Raw genomic sequence first — 21,348 nt, forward strand, 5'->3', positions numbered from 1 at the left:
GGAGGTCAACTGTTGCGGGGCCAGGTCCAGTAAAGATCGGGAACAGCAGTGTCAGACGTCACGACCACGTGAGGCCGACGACTGCCGTGGCTTCTTGTGCTTACCTAAGGAAGGCGAGCAACGTCAACGGGAATGACTCTGAGACCTGCCCCTGACAGGAGCCCCAGCTCGAGATGGAGACCAGCGACGCTTGGACTCCAAACAGGACATCCGGGCAGACAACAATTTCATCCTACGTTCCCGCAGGGACCCCCAGCTTCAGCTTTCAACAGACATCACATTCCTAAGAGTCGTGGTGCTCACCCAAGCATCACATACAAATCGCGTGCGGATCCGTCGCCGACATCTACCGCGTACAGGTCTCAAACGATTTAAAGCCCGAAGGCATCGTACACTGTTCCCGGACACGAAAAGGCGTCAGTAAGGCCCAAAAACTAAAACAGACCAGAGGAACCGCTTATCCTGGATCCGCGTCACAGATGCGGAAAACAAGAAAACGGACGTCAGCGCGCCGGGAGGGACTTATATGGCTCCACTGACGTCATATACGTGGACCACGTCAGGGCAGAGCCATGCGACACCGTACACCGGCGTGCAGAGGTACTGCTGCTGATAAATCTCCAGATCCAGCCTGGCGCCTGGGGGGATATTCTAAATTAAGGAATCTGCGGCTAGATGTCTCTATCAGATAGAACCTTTAATTGCAACTGCTGCAGTTTGGCACAGCGTATTGAACATAAACGAGATACCAGTTTAAAGCAATGATAATTTTGTTGGTAGACACCAAAATGATCTACAGCAATACTACCCAATTATTAATTCTTCCCACTGGACAAAGCACTTAACGTTGCTACAAAAAACTATACAACCTGTATGGGTACACCTCTACCTATTACTATCCTCCACAGCAAACTGGCTGTTTGTGACATACAATAAATAAAAATTGACTTTCGCCATTGAACAGGTCAATGGCTTACCCCCAGACTACTACTCAGACACCCATTCATACCCACAACTTATAGTCCATCAACCCAAACCTTCTGGTCTCCCACAAACCTCAGTTTTCTGGCTTTTTACCTTTTAGGACTCTTTCTCCAGAACTTACTTTCACCAGTCTTCTCGGAAAGACATGCCCTAACAATTATCTCCTGGTAACAGAAGCAAAGGTGGCTTTCCATTCCTCAGACTCTTCAAAATGTTGTAGTGAAGTGCATATTTGCTTGTGTTTCTTGCTGAAGTTATGCATTATTGTTGGTGTGTCATCATGATTACTGTCCACACAATATCACTGAAATCATACCACTGACTTTGCTATGCACAGCTCCTGTGCGGTTTACAAATTCTGTGTTAAATGATATAGCTTTTAAATGAAGAGGTCCGATCACAGCAAGAGATGCCACACAAATAGTGACTAGAACAAACTTTTAATGTACAGCAGAGATTTGACAGCCTTTTTCTTATATTAACAAAAGATTTTCTATTTTACAACTTATTTACATTTGCATACTGAGGAGGTAAAGTGTCAAAGTGGCTAATGTACAGTCCATTGTAACAAAATGTACAAAAAACAAACCAAAAAAAGACAGCAGTATCAAGAATGCATTTTCCTGTAGAGGTTGCAATACACATTGGAAAAAAAAGCATGATCTTTCCCCCTCGATAAAAAAAATCCCCAGTGGGCTGCAGCAGCACCGGGGATGAGTGTCCCAGGCACCTACATATCCTGCTCGGATCACTGCCTTCTCCCAACCAAAGGTTTTGAAAAATTAAGGAACACACTCCACCACAAGTCAAACCTGGTTTGGCTTCTCAGTCAGTAGCTTTGCTAGGCATTTGCACGTTGCACATGGTCAACAAACGGGCGCTCAACCATATCGGCACCCTTGTTAGACAGAATGTCTAGTTCCAGATTCAGAGTATAATGCAGTTTCTGTTGTGTTGTGCACAGAACCACTGTATGAACCTAAAGTGTCATATACACAGATGAGACACTCATAAGTTGGCATACCAGACTGCATTATGTTTTTTTATGACGCAGCAGCACCGTACAGTGTTCAGGTAACAATAAGTTACAGAAGCAATCAATTAAAAGGATTTGTAGGTAAAGCAACATGTCCAGGTAGAAAGTACCAGGCTGGGTGTTGTAGTTGGCATTTTCAGCTGGAGTGGCTCTCTTCCACAGTCACCCCAAGTGGCCCAGTACCTCTAAATACTGCATCTGTGCCATAATTTCTGGCTTGAACTGTTCAGGAGTCAGAGGGCATAAACAAAACATTCACAAATGCCCGAAGTATGCACTAATGGCCAAAATATTCACAGTCCTGCATATCTGGAGAGTGTCCTTGAGAGGCAGGATTAGGCCAAGCTTTGCATACAATGAGGCAAACTCCTGCGCACATCACTAATAGTCCTGAACAGACATACAGCAAAGTGGAGACAAGACTTTAAAAAACGTGAACGATGAAACAATGTGCACAGCTACAACTTAGCTAAGAACGGGCTCCAGGTGAGAGTACAGACACTCAAAATGTGGTGTACGGTTCTGCGCTTTTGGTTTTGATTTCTTTACAAACCATAGGCTGAGAGGTAATAATTACAGTGTTTTTGTTCTTTTTTGGTTTTTTTATACAAAGAATTAAAATATTTATTAAAAAAAGTTAAAATCCAGACCCTCTCAAAAACATAAAAAAATAATCAAACCACTCCAGTTAAAATTTATGGCTTCAGAGTTATTGTAGTGTTGACGTTAAACAAAAATGTTCCCTCCCCCCCCCTTTCAACCCAACCAAACTTCTGTATTCACATCCTGAGTTCTGTGCCAACCTCAAACTGCCCCACTCCACCGCAGAAGCAGCAAAAGGTCATTCCCACCTGAATATTATTACATTATATTAACAAAAAACGAGATTCATGCACTGCACCATCAGACATTAACACCAATACTTCTTGAGTACAGGAAAAGACAGGTCACGCATACCACTCACGTGCTGCCCAGTACCAAACACTTGTCCTGCATTATCTAGCACGTGTTTTGTCGCTATTCAATAGACTGTGTCAAATACTTAACGTGTTTAGCCAACACCCAACATGTGTGCAAATGAAACCAGAAAAATGTCTCCAGTACCCAAAAAGAGCTTCTTCAATAGAGCACGTTTAGCAAATACCCTGCATGTTTTTCAGTCATAGCTAAAACCACTGCGTGCTCCTCATAGCCAACATGTTAAGCCATACTCAACATGGATTTATGTGTAGGCCAGAATATGTTAACCAATAACCAGCACCTATTCAGCGACTACCTACCACACGTTTAGCTAACACCAAGAACACATTCTCCAGTACCCAAAACAGCTTCAATAAACAATACAGCTTTAGATCAAATTAAGCACTTTTGCAGCTTGCCACAACTTATGTAGCCAATACGCGATGTTTCAGTCAATAACATGTCTTTAACCAATACCCAAACACGTTCTCCCACTTTAACATTTGTTGAGCCAAAAATTAAAAATAGTTTAGCCAATACTCAACACAAATTCATCAAAATCCAATACGCATTTAGCCAACACCCAGCAAGACTAGTCCATTGGATGGACTTAATCAGTTATCTCCCAGATTTCTTTCAAGTGCCTCTAGCGTCTCCTTGACCGTACTGTGTCACTACACATGGCCAGGTCCAGTTCTTCCGTTGAGATACGTTCCTGGCCCATCACGTTTGTCCCTAGTAAGGCAGTCAGTCTTCGGGGGGCAAACAGCAATATGGCAGGAGGAGCTGCAAGCATGGGTATTACCTGATAGCTAAATCAAAGACAGCCTAACAGAGTTGAGGTAAAGTGACGGATATGAAGACCCAGAGTGTACGGTACGGCAGAGAATGGCTTGCCTAACCGCCCCGCCCCACCCTCCCCACCCCACCCCCTTTGGACCCACTGATAAGCAAAGTCCCTTTCCTCTTTCACAAGCTGGTAGCATCATATCAAGTGGGTAATCCAAGCACGCTATTCAGAAGTTGGGGCACCATATGGCTCTGTTGACTCTTTCCAAAAGTGGCAGCGTCAGACCACAAGATGACAGGACAGCGCCCGCCTCAGAAGATAGCGTTGTAATGCTGTTCCGGTTTACAAGCTGGTTATGTTGACAACTGCGATGACAGGGAGACAGCATTCTTCCAGGAGTTATTAGTGGATGTTGCCCACTCCGAAAAACAGGTCTCAACTTTCAGAAGACAGTAGAGCAGCTCTTCCCATCACTTACCACCGTTGTGACAACGAGCACACAAGTCTGAGATGGAGCTAGAGCATGCACACAAGTTCACACGAACACGTATGACATGTGCGCACCCACAAATGCACAAAAGGCACACACGTCGCGGGAGGGGGCACACCCACACGCATGCTTAGACGCGTGGCTTACATATAATTCACCTGCCAGGTTTCGAGTTTTTGAGGCTTCCAAGCAAGAACGACACGTTTCACGAATACCAAACAGAGCGCTCATAACCAGTGGAAGGGAAGCTTGCTGTTGCCTGCACGTCACATGCCTGTCAGTGGAAAACGTCAGATTAGATGGCATGGCTTTAAGAACCCACCAGGTCCTGGCATATGGGCACCTGAAGTGGTTTCAGCTAGTTTATGAATGTCACCTACGGGCTGGATTGTAGCCTGAGTCAGCGCCAGTCGGCCTGGATTGACTGAACAACACTGGGAATCCAATCCGGAAATTCAAAGACAGTCAAGTACGGAGATAACCCAAGAAAAGCTATTTCCAAGTCGTCATGCTGTTAGGAAATTATAAAAAGGTCAGTCACCAGGCCTAAAAAAATAAAATGTGTGCTCTTCCTGCTGGTCATGGGTCACCCTACCCACCCCCTTGTCCAACTCGGATTCAGGCAGAAGCACGAGGTAGGCCTCAGCACAGGTGCACGTGATGACGAAGGCGCTGCAGATCGGCGTCAGATCTTCAGGTCCTCGTGCACGCTCAGCTGGGAGAGGGTCTTCTTTATGCGCAGGGCCGTCAGCCGCGCAGCGCCGTTGGCATACCAACACTCGCGCATCATCTTCCCCATCACTCTTAGAGCCTGTTAGGAAACAAGAAGAAATTAGGATACGAACCTGTGGAGGGAGACATTTTAAAACAACAAAAAATCCTTGCTATAAAACACTTATCAGATAATTATTAAAGTATTATTCGTTATATTATGTTATACATTTATACAGCGCACGATTACGAATGGTGCCTTGGCGCTAGCAAACCGAGAAGCAAGCAGAAGAATTAGTCAATGAACAGCAAAGTCTTGATGGCTTTCCTGAATAAAGTCAGAGAGGGAAGATTTCTGATGTTAAACGGGAGGGAGTTCCAGAGCCTTGTGGCTCCCGCCACAAATCTTCTACCACCCCAGTATGATTTAAAAACTCTCTGAGAAAGTATCACTTTTGCTCCTTGTGATCTCGGACATCTAATTGGGGAGTACCAGTTCAATGAACGTCTCAGGAACTGAGGGCCGGCCCGTGAAGTGCCTTCTCAGGAACTGAGGGCCGGCCCGTGAAGTGCCTTGTATGTAATACACAGTGTTTTAAACTTGATCTGATTTTTTATTGGCAGCCAATGCAGCGATGGATTCCCACTGACTGGAATTTGGGAATACCCGCGTTTTGGATCATCTGGAGCCTTTGAAGTTGCTTCATTGGCAGGCCAAGATATAACCCATTACATTAATCTAGTCTGGAAAGGACTAGGAATGTGAATGCCGTTTTCTTGCTTTCTGTGGGAATCAGATGTAGGATTTTCCTAATGGCTTTTAGCATGAATAAACTTGATGACGAAACTGAGTTGACTTGTGCTTCAAAGTCCAGTCTCTTGTCTATAATCACACCCAGGTTTTTTACTTTGGGAACTGGGATAGATGCTGTTCCCAGGTCATTTGGCCATCAAATCTGGGACCACGAAGGAGTGAATTTACCTTACAGAATCACCTCAGTTTTCCCGGAATTTAACTTGAGACAGCGCAAGCTCATCCATGAGCTGACTGCTGTCATGCAGTCCCTGAATCTGTTTACTGCTGGTGATGTATTTTTGCTAATGGTTACCACAATTTGGGTATCATCTGCGTACGATGTTAATGCCATCCCAAAAGATCTAATAATGGATGCCAGTTCCGAAACATAAACATTAAAAAGTGTGGGACTTAAGGAAGAGCCCTGTGGGACTCCACAAGGAAGTGTGAAGGACGGAGCGGTCCGGTTCCCTAAGGCCACTGATTGTGTCCTGTCCTCTAGAAAGGAGGCTATCAATGCCAATGCCTTTTCAGAGATGCCAAAAGAATTAAACATTTTTAGCAAGGTTTTGTGATCTACTATGTCTAAGGCCGCCGACAAGTCAAGCAGCACAAGGGCTGCAGCGCCCCTGTATCCATGACTGTTCTTATTTCATCAGTGGCCTTTATCAGCGCTGTTTCGGTGCTGTGCTCTGACCTCAATCCAAATTGTGCCTCATCCAGCAGGTTATGCTCTTGTAAATATAAAGTAAGCTGGTTGTTAATAACCTTTTCGGCCAGTATGGCTGGAACTGGGAGGCGAGAAATCGGCCTATAGTTGCTTGGATCCAGTGCATCAAGGTTGGCTTTTTTCAAAAGGGGGAAAATCGAGGCTCTCTACCATATAGAGGGAAAAACACCTTCTGTAAACATGGAGTTAAAAATAGAAGTTAATCTAGATCCAAGTACCTTCGGAGCTTTTTTGAATATCATAGGTGGGCGCGGATCGTAAGGTGAGCCTAATCTTATTTTAGAAATAAGAATCATTAGCTCATCGACAGTTCCTTCCCTGAATTCTGCAAGGATTGGGCCATTTCGGATGTGGTACACTTGAGAAGTTATAATTATTTGAATGTGCCCCATTACCAAAAGTGGTGAAGATTTTCTCTACTTTATTTTGAAAGTGCTGGGCCAGGATGTTGCAAAATTCCTAAGAATGGTTTCTTCCCCTTTCTATCGGGGGTGTAGACAATTTAGTTACCACCCGAAAGAGCTCTTTGGAGGAGTTTTCTGCCTCCTTAATTTCCATAGAGAAATAGGTAGCTCTTTCTGACAGGATGCATTTTTTATAGTCAGCTAATCGCAGTTTATATTTTCCCAATCCATGTTCATTATAATTAATTCTCCAACATCTCTCCTGTCTTCTGCACTTCTGTTTTTTACGTCTAAGTGTGTCAGTGGACCAGGGGGCAGATGGAGTAGTCCTATTGCTTGAGGACTTTTTAAGGGGGGCTATCAAGTTGACCATTGCTGTGAGTCATTCTTTAAAATGAGTGGAGGCCTGTTCAGGTTCTCGTGGGCCTTTTGTAAATATTTGCGTAAGCTGGAAGTGAAAGTGGTTACGGTCAACCTGTTTCCAATTCCGATATGATCCAGTTAACTGGTTGGATTGGCTTGATTGGCCCTTGACCGGGTTCTCGAGCTCAAAGATAATAGCACTGTGATTGGTTCAGCTCTGTGGTAGGATTGGCTTGATCCCAAGTGCGTCATGGTTAGTAAAAATACCATCCAGAGTATGGCCGGCCAGATGTGTAGGGCCTTTGACGTAGCCCGGTCAGTGTCATGGTGTCAATTAATGCAATCGTGTTTGGATCTATATCTACCTCAAGATGAAAATTAAAATCACCAAATATAGTGAAGTTGTTCTCCAGCACACAGGTTTCAAGTAATGTGTTAAAAAAGGCAAGCAACATATTTGTTTTTTCCCCTGGAGGACGATATACCAACATTCCTTTGAGAGAGAGAAACAATTGTCAATTTTGAAACTATAAGATAGTAGCTCACTCTGAGGAGGGGATGGTCTCAAATGAGGCTGAGTAGATGTCTTGATATATAATAGCCAGACCATCACCCTTTCTGTGCTTCCTGTCATGTCTGATGACTGTGTAGCCTGGAAGCACCGCTGTACAAAAGTCGGGGCCTAATGCCTGGTCGGCCACGTTTCAGTAATAAAGAGCAGGTCTAAGCCCTGAGCATTAATTAGCTCAGGAACGTCTAATTTATGTTTGTGCAGCGATCTGACGTTTAGAAGTGCGCCCGAGGTACTCGTTTGAGTTTGGAACTGTAGCACCTACGTGGCCCGTTGTTACAGTGCTGTTTGTGTATAGATAGGCTACGATTTAATCTAAAACCACAGTTATTGCATTTCAATGGCCTATTTGTGTCTGAACATTCTAGGAGAAAGCGGGTGAAATTTCCAGTATTATTAGTTGGGGGGAGATTTCACCTCCGTAAATCATAACTTGAGTAGGTAAGGCAACAGCCAGCATCTCTGGTGCTCGGCGCGGCCCCAGCGCGGATGGGCTTGCTGCGCATCCGGCGTAGCATGCTGGTTAAGTAGGGGCTGAATGAGCACTAGACCTGGACCCTCCCAGCTGGAAGTGAGTGCAGCCCTTAGGGGAGGAGTTGCGTCCCTCCGCTAAAATGGCACGAAAAGCTGCGGCGGACCGGAGACGCAGCTTAAAGTGAATCGTGCTGAAAGCAGTGATAATAAAGGTACGGCAATTAAAAAGGATTTTAGTTAGGATTTTAGTTCAAATTCAGCTTTAGTTAAAATTCAGTGGAAATAAAGCAGCTTGTAGTCCATTCAATGACTAACCATACAGTGTGAAGGCGCTAAACCCTCACCTCCCTGGTGCAGACTTCTGGTATGCATTTGTATAGTGCACATTCAACCAGAGTGCATTCTTGTCGCTGAGTTAGAGGTTTATCGATACCAAACTAAATGGTACTCATTTCATTGGCATTGCAAGAATAAAAGTCTGATTGGACCCGCCGTGTCAATTTATGCTTTGGATGTATTTAGTCTACTAAGCCGCCATCCCTGCAATGCTGGACAAAAGGACACTCGCTGTTGCAGCTGAAGCCCCATTTGTGATTTTGCAAAGCTATGACTCCACACGCCTCTTGTTTTTCTCCAAGTCCGGTTTTCCCATCAGTGGACCGACATTGCTCCACTTTTTATCAGCACTTTCTTTAACAGCACCTAGCTCTGTTAAAAGGAGATGTATGTAAAGTCACACCAAACCAGAGCATGAAAGGCTATTTATTTACTAAACATACATATTAAGTGCTTAAAGGGAGTACTTCACAAGTAACACTGAAACATATGGGCAACGTGCTCCTGCCATATCATGCAGTATACAAGGGGACTGCCGGGGTAGCATCCCCCACCCCACCCCCCTGGGAAGACTGAAAAGTGCCTCTCGCTGCCAAAGGTATGCCCAGGACCGGTGACTGGGGACACTTACCTAGCTAGCACTTAGAGCAGGATATGTGTGTGTGTTATGGGTCAGTCCTTAGTAGGTGGCCCGGTCCCACATTCCTTCCATCGTTTAGTGTAGGTTTCCTAAGCTGGGCGACACTCGCCTTCCCCTTGTACATCCGGTCACCTAGCAACACAGATTCCTGAACTGACTGGTGTGGCCTGTGGCTAGCTGCCTTCAAACCCATCTTGTGACCCCAAGCAAAGGCCTCCTACAAACCTAGACCTCGAGACACCAAAGGTGTTCCCCTGGACTATTCAGGGGGTAAGGGGAGGTTTAAGAGGAAGGCCCAAGGCTGCACAACTGAACCTCTAGTGTTCCGGGAAACACCTTGAGATTTCCAATGTCCACAGGGTCGACCAGGGTAAAATGAGAGTCCTGAACTGTGGGCTCCACCGCAGTCAGCGGCCAGGCATTGGGCAGAAGAGAAATAAGCATTCACAGAAGGATGAAAAGGGGGCATCTCTCAAAGACTTTATTCCTTTTCCTGAGCACAAGACTCCCATTAGCACCAATAATTCAAAACACCTACAACCCTAGGCTATGTTCATCATCTATGCCAAAAGCAAACAATGTTCAAACAAAGGGAGAGACTGTTCAATAACTAGAAGGTGCAAGGAGTACTTCTGAGGCCTACTACTACACCAGGGGAGTATGACCTCCGATGGAGCATACACTTCGGCAAGAGTCTAAGCGTCTGCTGGCTTCTGAATCCTGAGTCTGTGGAGCCCTCTACATCACCACCATCTTTGTTAAATTTTCACATGGCACCAAAATCTAGTAGCCTGAAGTTTTCAGAAGTGCTTATATATGGGGATAAATGAGGACTATAAGTGGGGAGGTATGAAGCATATGAGAACATGGCATAAAAAGGTTCACCAACATCTGTTAACCAAAAGTAAATAAAAAGAAAATTGATTCAGTTTCATGAATAGGAGATGCTAGTTACACAGTAAATATACCACCTGCTTGTCTTGCGCAATTCAGTAGTCTACGGCCTCAAGAGGTAAAAGACTAGTCTATATTGTTGTACTAACCGGATTGGCTGCCGGTTACAAACAGAGTCCAATTTAAGGTGCTCTCCATTAAATTTAAAGCTTTACAGGATCAGAAAAGGTGACACAGTAGCATGCTTAGAGTGCCATGGTCTTGAAATAAGTGTCAAAAGTCCAGATGTTCCAACCAGTCGTGTTCAGCTTTGCACCACAAGGGTGGGTGTGCCAGATGTTCTATACATACACTGAGTAAATGATTTCCATTTAAATTCATAGTGATTAAGGAATATGTTACTAACCTGGTCAGTATCTGTTTATGGAATGTAGTGCTGTAGATTCACATGCTCTGCATATTCTTGCCATTTAGTGTTGGGCTCGGACATGACCAACTTGTTTTTTTTTTAAGAAGACCTTCGAGTCACGAGGTATAGTGACTTTTCCTATGACTGAATGCACAAGGGAATTGGCTCCATCATTGGATTATTTGGCGCATAAAGGTAAAAATGAAGTTGGAGCATGTGTAGCTGAGATGCACATGCTCTGCATAGACTGTAAAGCAGTGCGGCCATAAACAGTGGCTAGCTGGAGGATGTTGCAGAGGACTGAAAAAGAGCGTGTAGTATACCCCGGCCAACTTGTGACTGTTTTTGTGCTAAGACCACACAGTAGTGTTTGGTGAATGTGAGTGTAGTGGATCAAGTAGCAGCCTTGCATATGTAATCGAAGGGGATGTTGCCAAGGAAGGTCACAGAGGCCCCCTTCTTCCCAGTAGAGTGTGGTCTTGGGGGAGGGGGGGGGGGGGGGGGGGGGGAACAGGGATTTGTCTTTTGGCTTTAGAGTAGCAAGTTCGAATACACTGGACAAGCCACCTGGCAATGCCCCTATGGACAGGGTGTGACCTTTGTGTGGTGTAATCAAAGTGACATAGGAGGGCACATTTGACATTCACGTATGGAGGGCCCCATCTGCCACAAACTGTGGCTGTGGAAAGAAAACTGGTAGCTCAATGGTTTGTTTGAGGTGGAAAAGGACACCACTTTTGAGAGAAACTTTGGGTTGGTACTAAGAGCAACCCTGTCATTACGAAACTGGAAGGAGTCCTGTTGAGTAACAGCCTGAAATTTGCTAACATGCCTTAAATACAAAAGGTAACTTTCCATCATAGAAATTGCAGTGGGCATGTGTGTGGGGGTTTCAAAGGGAGGGTCTATGAGTTGAATAAGTACGATAGCGAGATTCCAGACTGGGGTGGGAGAAACCTGGGTGGAATGACTGGTTTGAGCCCTTTCATGACATATTTGATTACTGGGACCCTGAAGAGGAAGATTGCTCTCTGTTTTGCAAGTACACTGAGAGTGCAAATAAATGGAGTAATAATGAAGTGTAAGCCAAACCTGAACTTTGAAGGTAAAGGATGTAGCAAACGTTATCTTGTACTGCTGGCTTGAATGGATCTATGTGTTTAAGAAGGAAATAGTGAATATACATTTTCCACGCTACCACATATCAGGTGCCTGTGGTGGTGTGAAGTGCCTCTTTGAGGATAGACATTCGATCTGCAGGGAACCTGATCACAAAATTGAGCTGCCTGGGGTTCGGATGCCTAATAGCACCTTGGTTCTGTGTACCTTGATCAGGCCAGTTGGGCAGTTTCTTGTGAAGTACCACTGATAACTCAAGAAGGGCAGTGAATCAGGGTTGTCTGGCTCATGTGGGAGCCACCAGGATAAGGGTGAGAGAAGTTTGTCAAAGGTTCCGAACCATGTACGGAAGGAGTTGGAGAGGCAGAAAAGAGTAGGCAAACATCCCTGGCAAATTCATCCGTAATACATTGTCCACTGACTAGGTGTGGGGACTTGGAGGCAACGCAATAGCATTTTGCGCTCTGGGCGATAGCGTAGCGATCAATGTCTGGGAACCCCCACCAACTGAAGTATGGGAGTAGGACTTGAGGGTGGAGTTCCTACTCATTGACTTGATGCTGCATCCTGCTGAGCAGGTCTGCAAAGTCTTTGTCCACCCCCGACAAGTACTCCACTAGCAGATGTTTCCTGTGGTGGAGTGCCCAGAGCTAAACTTTCTGATACAGCGCTGACAACTGCATAAAGTGTGTGCCTTCTGTTTCGGCAGGTAATACTTGGCTGCCATATTGTCTGTCTTGAGGACCACCTTCTGCTAGACCGGATGGAAGAAGGCCTTGACTGCCAACTGGATAACTAGTAGTTCCAGTAATTGATGTGGAGGTGCCACTGGTGGGATGTTCACATGCCATGGAAAGCAGTATGCTGCAGATGTGTCCCCCCCCACCCAAAGTCAGAAGGGAAGCATATGTACTGATGGTTACCTGCGGAACTGGGTCTAAAAAGGACGGGCCCTGCAAAAGGTTGTTGCTGTTCAACCAATGCAGAGCGAAATGGTTGATGGCTCAAATCAACCCCAGATCGTCCCATCCACCCTCTGCTTGTGACCATAGTGCCATCAGGCAGCCTTGCAGAGGATGCATGTGTAAGCTTTCAAGGGGGGCGGGGGGACTATGGCAATACAAGAGGTCATCATGGCAAGAAAGTGCATCACTGTTCTGTCCATTAAGTGGTGATCTGGTTGACAAAGAGGCAGCAGTAGTTGCAAGCATGGGCCTGAGCTCAGCTGGGGTAAGTTTTCCTGGTGACTGTGTTGAGAACTGCACCCTGGAAGGTTTTGGATTTGAAGGGGTTGGGGTGGAAGTTGACTGTATTGATGGTGAAACCTAAACTGTGCAGAAGGTCTATGACAATCTGAGTGTGGGAGAGACACTGTTGCTCGCTTGCGCTTTGATCAGCCAGTTGGCCAGTAAAGGAAACACATGGATGCCTCTTCTGTGATGAGTGGCTACCATGGCAAGACGTTTTGTAAACACCCTGAGGGACGTAGTGACCCTGAAGGACAGCACCTAGAACGGATACTGCTGACCGCTTACCACAAATAGCAGGTGTCGACAATGAACCTGGTGGATAGGTATGTGGAAGTAAATATTCTGCAGATCGATGGAGGTCATGTACTTACCATTTTTCCAGCGGGGGGGGGGGGTTTGACATCTTGTAGGGTGACAATATGAAGTGCTCAAAGAGGATATACTTGTTGAGAGGGCGGAGGTCGAGGATAGGCCTCAGTGTCCGGTCTTTCTTGGGAATGAGGAAGTATAGGGAACACACCCCTTTGCTGCAGTGGTGTAGTGACGCACAAGTTACTACTTGTGTAACGATACATCTGTAAGAGACATTATTTAGTGATAGATTCCTTACCTTAGACTAACCCCCAGGCATCAGACTGGATCTGGAAAGTTTTGCTTAGCAGTACCCCTGCGCGTCAGTAGGTGGCGTCCTGCAGCTCCGCGTCCGTCACTGGCATTGTATGCGCCGAAACGGCGTCATGGAGAATACTTTGGCGCCACCTATGCGCGCTGACGTCATCAGTTCTGTACACTACTTCCACGCCAGGAAAGCAGAGCCATGCAAGATACTGACCACTAGTGCAATGAACCTAGGGCCCTGAAAGGGATGACCTTAACCCTAGTACTCAGTTTGCAGAACGGGGAGGATGGGTGGGTTGGAATCTATCACTAACTAATGTCTCTTACAAATATATCGTTAAACAAGCAGTAACTTGTGCATCTGAAAGAGACACGTTATTGATAGATTCCTTACCTTAGAATAGATACCCCAGGAATACCAACCCTGGTGGTGGATCTGCGAACAAGATTACACCAGAAAGTCACGGTGAAGAATTCTCTCCAAGACTTGACTGTCAAGGCAGTAATGCTTGGTAAACGTGTGCAGCGAGGCCCACGTAGCTGCCTGACAAATGTCCTGCAAGGGAACGCCGCGTCCCAAGGCAGTTGTGGCTGCTGTTGCCCTAGTGGAATGGGCACGCAGCCCCACAGGAGGCTCCTTCTTAGCCAAGGAGTAACAGGCCTTGATGCAGAGAACGGCCCACTGAGAGATGGTCCGTTTGTGCACGGCTGTTCTGACCGACTTTTTCGGCCCTTCCTTGAGGGAAGGTGATTGGAGGTGACTTCAGTCTACTATCATTCTAGTGGAAGGATTAGAACCGTAAATAGAGCCTATTCACAAGGCGTGTTGATATAATTCCGTACCCTTTTCCTCAGATCAGGGCTTATAAACTTATGTTAGGGGATAGATTCATTAGTATTAGTGATAATCCATCCTTTTGTAAGAGTGTTAGTATACCTTCGATGGAGTTATGCTTATTTCGGGCCTTGTAGGCCTCAAACGGGAGAGGCTCCATCTTTCTTTCTGCCCCGGCAGCTTGAGATGCTTCTAGGTCAAATGTAATGTTTTAGTTACGAGGTGTTGTTCGCTTGGAGAGAACCGGCTCAGGCTGGCCCTTATCGAAAGACTGTATTTTTCTCCATTCCGAAGACACAACATCAGGCCGGCCGGCTGGGAACGTGTCCTTGGTACGGGGAGGTACAAGAATTTGGTGGGCGGCAGGTTACTGGCCGTAACTTTCCATGAAGGGAAAAGCTTCCATATTAGTGAAAGCAGGAGGCAGTCTGTAGGCGGCAGCTAGCCGTTAGCATCAATGCCATTAATTATTTCAGGGCAGACAGTCGCCATTTTAAAGTCCGAGACAGATCGAGAAGCTGATACTCTCTTAGAAAGATTGAAGTCATTTTAGCTGGAGCAGCTGGTGAGCTTTGACCTTTAAGATCAGAGCATTCAGAGTGAAGCAGTTAGTTAAGAGAACGAATACCAGAGTGGCTGAAACTGAGTTATAAGATTGAAGCCGAGAAGTGAAGATGGTCCGCGATTGAGAGGAGAGAGGAGTAGTGCAGAACAGCCAGAGAGAAAGCAGCTGATGAGAGGAAGGTTCCAGTGACTTGGAGGGAGGCGAATGAGACAGAGCATAGCGGTGCAGACGTGTATCCGTGACTGCAGAGGTGTGACCTTAAAGACGAGCCAAGGCACAGACGAGAAGGGAACCCAGATGACTGCTGAGTCCAGACTTCATATTAATAAGGTGACGTCGGCCCTTTCTTAGTAGCGTGCACATTCTAACCTTTCATTTTCCTTTGCAGGCTATATGTTATAGTATAGTGTTATATTGATATTGTTGTTATGATAAATAAAGTACCCCAGTTCTTAGTGAACCGGCATGTGCCTCTTATTCTTATATGAAAAGGTAACCTGTTCTTCTAGTCGGTTACTGTTACGCGAACGGACGCAACTCCCGATCAGGTAAGCCGTGATTGAATAATGAGGGAGAGAGGAGCCCTTGAAGTAGAGAATAAGTTGCATATCATCTAATTCGGTTATCGTTGTGACTCATAATATCGTTGTGACTCATAATATCGTAGCATTATACCCTTAGTAAATAGCAAAAGATTCCCCAATACGGAGAGCTAATGGTATTCATAGGAAAGTGATCGTCGTTGGGATGCGGCGTTATACCCACAGGATTGTGGCTTGTGAAGCGAGCACCAGGGGGGATACTGGTGTCTATACCCACAGGATTGTGGCTTGAGCGAGCACTGGTTGTGGCCAGTGTGTAATGGTATATAATCAGAACTGCCCCAGGGTAGAACGGTCTGGGCCTGAGTTGCCGCAAGACTATCTGGCATGAGTGTGATATTGTAGAAAACTTAGGCATGTACATTGCTAATTCCCCATCCTTGGGTAGGAGACATAGATACCTTTTGTAAATCGGTCCTAAGGAGGGAAGTGATTACGTTCAGGCTGGGTTGGTGGGGCTCTGATGAGCGGAGCCTATCTGGTCCGAGAATCCGGTCGTTACAACGGCCTGACCTTTTTTGGCACCCACGTAGCCAACAAAGAGCTGGTCATCCACCCAGAACTGCTGTGTGCGCGTCAGATAGACTGAGAGCGCACGTTTTGGGTCCAGACGATGGAGCCTCTCCTCTTCTTCAGAAGGAGGTGTAAAAAAGGTGGGCAAAGTGATGGTCTGCCCGACGTGGCAGGGCGTAACATCCTGGCAAGGAAGAAGGACGGGCCTATTAAACCACCTAGTCCGGATGAACAGAAAGGAAAGAAGGTTTAGAAGACAGAGCCTGGAGCTCACTCACTCTTCTGGCAGAGGTGAGAGCAACCAGGAAAGCAGTCTTTAAGGTGAGAAGACGTAAAGGACAGCTGTGAAGCGGCTCAAAGGGAGCGCACATCAAATAAGTCAACACAAGATTCAAGTTCCACTGAGGCATTATAAATGGGACCCGAGGGAATGTGTGTACAATGCCTTTCAGGAAACGGTTAACAACCGGGGACTTAAAAAGAGAAGGCTGATCAGGAAGCCGTAGAAAGGCAGAGATGGCAGAAAGATAATCCTTGATAGTGCCCAGAGCAGAGCCCTGCCGGGCCAAGGAAAGAAGGAAGAGAAGGACTTCGGAAAGAGGGGCAGAAAGGGGTCCACAGACTTATCTGTGCACCATGCCACAAACTTGTTCCACCTGCAGGCGTATACCGTTTCGTGGAGGGACACCTGGCTGCCAGAATGACATCACAGACTTCGGGAGGAAGTCGAAAGCGGTCAACTGTCGCCACTCAATCTCCATGCATGGAGGTGGAGGCTGGACAGGTTTGGGTGGAGGACCGTCCCCTGCTGCTGCGACAGAAGATCCTCCCGAAGAGGCAGTTGGATCAGGGGATCGATCGCCATGCTGAGTAGCTCGGGATACCAGTATCTTCGTGCCCAATCTGGAGCCACAAGGATGACTTGGGCCCGGTCGCGCCTGATCTTCAGCACTCTGGGCAGAAGTGGTATAGGCGGAAAGGCGTACAATAGACCACAGCTCCACTCGCGACGAAAAGCGTTGCCGAGCGAGTGCCGCCTTGGAAGTTCCAACCCACAGAACTGATGACATTGCGCGTTCTCTTCGGTGGCAAATAGATCTAACAAAGGCTCTCCCCACTGCTGAAAGAGACCTTGCGCCACGTCAGAGTTCAGACGCCATTCATGATCCATCAAGCACCGATGGCTGAGCTTGTCCATCCTGGCGTTCAGAGAATCTGCCAGGTGTTGAACAACCAAGGTGATGCCTTGATGTTCCAGCCATGTCCAGAGGCGCAGCGCCTCCTGACAAAGCGTCGAGGACTCTACCCCGCCCTGCTTGTTGCAATACCACATGGCAGTGGTGTTGTCCGTGAACACCTGCACTACACTTCCCCGGACAGAGAGAAGGAATGCCTTCAGTGCAAGTCGGATCGCCCTCAGCTCCAGAAGGTGGATATGGAGCCGGAACTCTGCCGGAGACCACAGGCCTCTGATCTCAGCCTCTCCCAAGTGGCCTCCCCATCCCAGGAGAGACGCATCCGTCACCACTGTGTGCTCCGGTTGGGGAAGGGAGCGTGATCTGCCATTGACCCAATCACGATTCATGAGCCACCACTGCAAGTGTCGTGCAGCACCCTCCGGTATCTGGACATGATAGAACAGGTTGCCCTGATGCTGCGCCCACTGGAACTTCAGGTCTCACTGCAGAGCCCGCATATGCCATCTGGCATGTTGCACTAGCAGGATGCAGGAGGCCATCAAGCCCAGGAGCCGGAGGGTCTTCCTGACTGAAACCCGGGATAGAGGCTGAAAGATCGGAATCATAGCCTGAATATCCCGGACTTGCTGCTCAGGTGGATAAACCCGAAACTGCTTTGAATCCAGAACCGCTCTGATGAAGGGGAGCTTCTGAGAGGGGCTCAGGTGCGACTTCGGCACGTTGATGGAGAACCCCAGCAAATGCAGGAGGTCGGCCGTAGTCTGAAGGTGGGTAACGACTGTCTGGGGCCAGCCCGCCTTCAACAACCAGTCATCGAGGTAGGTGAAGCCTGTCACCCCTGACCTTCGCAGATGAGCTGCGACCACCGCCATCACTTTTGTGAACACCCGAGGGGCGCTGGTAAGGCCGAAGGGGAGCACAGTAAACTGAAAATGCTCCTGGCCTACCGTGAACAGCAGGTAATGCCGGTGGGTCGGCAGGACGGGGATGTGAAAATATGCGTCATGCAAGTCCAACGCTACCATCCAGTCTCCAGGGTCGAGGGCAGCCAAGACCTGAGCCAGAGTCAGCATCTTAAACTTCTCTTTCCGGAGGAAGCGATTGACCTTCCGGAGGTCCAAAATAGGATGCAGACCCACTTTGTGCTTCTTGGGAACCAGAAAGTAGTGGGAATAACAACCACTCCCTACTTCTGGCCCAGGAACGCACTCAATGGCCCCCTTGGCCAAGAGGGTCGTGACTTCCTTCCGGAGAAGCGCCAAGTGTTCCCCCGTCATGTGGTGGTACTGAGGTGGCATGGCTGGAGGGGTGGACTGAAAAGGAAGGGAGTAACCCTTGTGGATGATCTGCAACACCCACTTGTCCGATGTGATATTGCACCAGTGGGGGAGGTGGTGGCGGATCCTGACACCCACGGGAGTGGGGTGCTTAATTAGGAAGGTTTGGAGGTAGAAGCACCGGGGCAGAGGTGGACTGACCCCCACGCTGATTCCCAGACCTGCCCCTGCGGAAGCCGCGACCGCGCGGACGCTGGTTCTGCATAGGCTTGCTGACGGAACGTGCCTGGGCGCCTCTGCCGTGGCTACGAAAGGAACGAAAACCAGGAGTGGCTGGGCTCTTTGCAGAAAGACCCAAGAACTTGGCCTGGCCTGCAAGTCCTTAAAACGCTCCAGTGCACTGTAGGCCTTATCGCCAAACAGGCGAGTGCCATCAGAAAAGGCGCTGTGAGCGGCGTCGGCCGGACCGGACCTGCATCCCAATGTGGATCCCAGGTAGGAACAAAATGGTTCTGGAACCGGGGCAGGGGTGGAACGAATGGCACCCACTGTGGCGCTGGAAGCGGAGCCGTGGGCGGCGCTTGGACCGGAGCCTGCAGCTCTGGACCTCGTGGCGCCTGGGCCAGAACCAATGGCGCAGGATCCTGTGGCGCTTAAGCTGGATCCGCTGGCGGGCCAACAGGATCTAGACACGGGACCGCGGGGCCCGAAGGCACGCCGGCAGGAGACTGAGGCCTAACAAGGCGGTCCATGGCAGCAAGAAACTCTTGCACCTGTTCGGGAGTCGCCAACGGACCCGGGTAAGGCGGGTGGGCCGCAGGACTCCCAGGGAGCTGCAAGGTCAGAACCCCTGTCCTCCTCGTCCGCATCCAAGGACCAACAGGGGGGACGTCGAAGAGTGAACACGCTTCTTTGACTTCTTTTTATGTCGTCGCTTACCGGAATCCGAGGGCGAAGACTTGGAGCCCGAGGAGCGATGACTACGGCCCCGCGAGCGGTCCCGGGAACGGTCCCTTGACCCGGAGCAGCGGTGGGACGAATGGCGGGCCTCCAGCAGTTTCTGGTGCGGCTCCCTCAAGGCCTTCGGGGCCATGGCTCGACAATCCCGGCAGGCCCTGGAGTCCTGATCAGTTTCCAGGCAGTAGAGGCAAACATCGTAGGGGTCTGCCACCGACATAATGCGACGGCAGGCCCCGTAGGACTTAAATCCAGGCATCCCTACTCGCACCAGAGAAAACCAACACGAGACAAAAGTATCAAAAAGATAATAAAACAAGCATTGGAAATGCAATAGGTCTCGCATTAGAAAAGTTGGAGCTATTGGTCTTGTAAATGACAAATATTGTATTTATTTCTTGGTTTTTAAAATAGCTAAATAAATAGCTTTGTCATTTACAATGCCAATAGTTATAACTTTCGCAAATGTGACACCTCTAGCATTTGTAATGCAACATGTTTTGTATTTACGTGACTTAGAAGTATTGATATTACAAATAACAATGGCTTTTAAATAACCAATTTGTAAATAAAAGTGATTTTATTTTTTAATTGCAATAGCCTAAACTTTTTTAAATATCTTTAGTTAATTATGTTCGGTGTATTTTATTGTGACGAAAATCCAAGAACAGAAGTGAAATATTAACATCTTTTTTGTCATTTGTAATAAAGCTTGAAACATTGAGAGAACATATTTGAACCAGTGATGCTGTGGTGATGCTGAGTGAGGCTGTGGTTGCGCTGAGTGAGGCTGTGGTTGCGCTGAGTGAGGCTGTGGTTTGCGCTGAGTGAGGCTGTGGTTTGCGCTGAGTGAGGCTGTGGTTTGCGCTGAGTGAGGCTGTGGTTTGCGCTGAGTGAGGCTGTGGTTTGCGCTGAGTGAGGCTGTGGTTTGCGCTGAGTGAGGCTGTGGTTTGCGCTGAGTGAGGCTGTGGTTTGCGCTGAGTGAGGCTGTGGTTTGCGCTGTGCGAGGCTGTGGTTTGCGCTGAGCGAGGCTGTGGTTTGCGCTGAGCGAGGCTGTGGTTTGCGCTGAGCGAGGCTGTGGTTTGCGCTGAGTGAGGCTGTGGTTTGCGCTGAGTGAGGCTGTGGTTTGCGCTGAGTGAGGCTGTGGTTTGCGCTGAGTGAGGCTGTGGTTTGCGCTGAGTGAGGCTGTGGTTTGCGCTGAGTGATGCTGTGGTTAGCGCTGAGTGATGCTGTGGTTTGCGTTGAGTGATGCTGTGGTTGCGCTGAGTGATGCTGTGGTTGCGCTGAGTGCATCCCTGTAAATCAATATGTGCATGCCAAAGTGTGGGGTTTTGAGAATGTATTACAAATGTTCAACAAAGGAATACTCAAAATGGATTTATAAACACTTGCAAACATCTAATGTGCTACCACTTGCAGTTTTGCGAAGGATTACTGCAGGTCAAGGGTCAACGTATTAATGAGAGTGTTTGGGATGTCTGCTGCCACCAAACAAACTGGAAGCTTGTTTGATAGTTAGAAGGCTGAAGGCAGAAGAGCAACGGAGAAAGCAAAGGTCATGGATCAATTTCCCTTCTCTGCATGTAATGACCACACGCTGTGAAGCAGCATAACGTAGATACTATGGATCAATACAGCAGATGCCCTGCACATTGTCACCAGTAATATAAACGCAAACAGATCTAAAGTTGCAGTCGTTTTTGTCTTCAATTGACACGACTAATGTGTGGTACAGAGATGAGTTAAGGGATACGTTTTGAGAGACACACAAACCGCATGTGCTATTATTCTTTCTTACTAACGCAGGCATTTTCCTCTTTCCAAA

General features: G+C 47.6%; 1 protein-coding gene across 1 annotated transcript in view; it reads right to left on the reverse strand.

Annotated features, from left to right (window-relative positions):
• Window positions 1–1,405: 1,405 nt before the first annotated feature.
• The window catches only part of ACVR1B (activin A receptor type 1B), a 180,640-nt gene continuing 160,697 nt past the window's right edge, over window positions 1,406–21,348 (reverse strand). Inside the window, exon 9 of the mRNA XM_086963785.1 lies at window positions 1,406–5,071. Coding sequence (XP_086819911.1) covers window positions 4,946–5,071 — 126 coding nt within the window. The 3' untranslated portion in view covers window positions 1,406–4,945. The remainder of the gene's footprint in view (window positions 5,072–21,348) is intronic.

The sequence above is a fragment of the Lissotriton vulgaris genome, chromosome 1_1, assembly GCF_964263255.1.
Source record: "Lissotriton vulgaris chromosome 1_1, aLisVul1.2, whole genome shotgun sequence".
Classification (NCBI taxonomy): Eukaryota; Metazoa; Chordata; class Amphibia; order Caudata; family Salamandridae; genus Lissotriton; species Lissotriton vulgaris.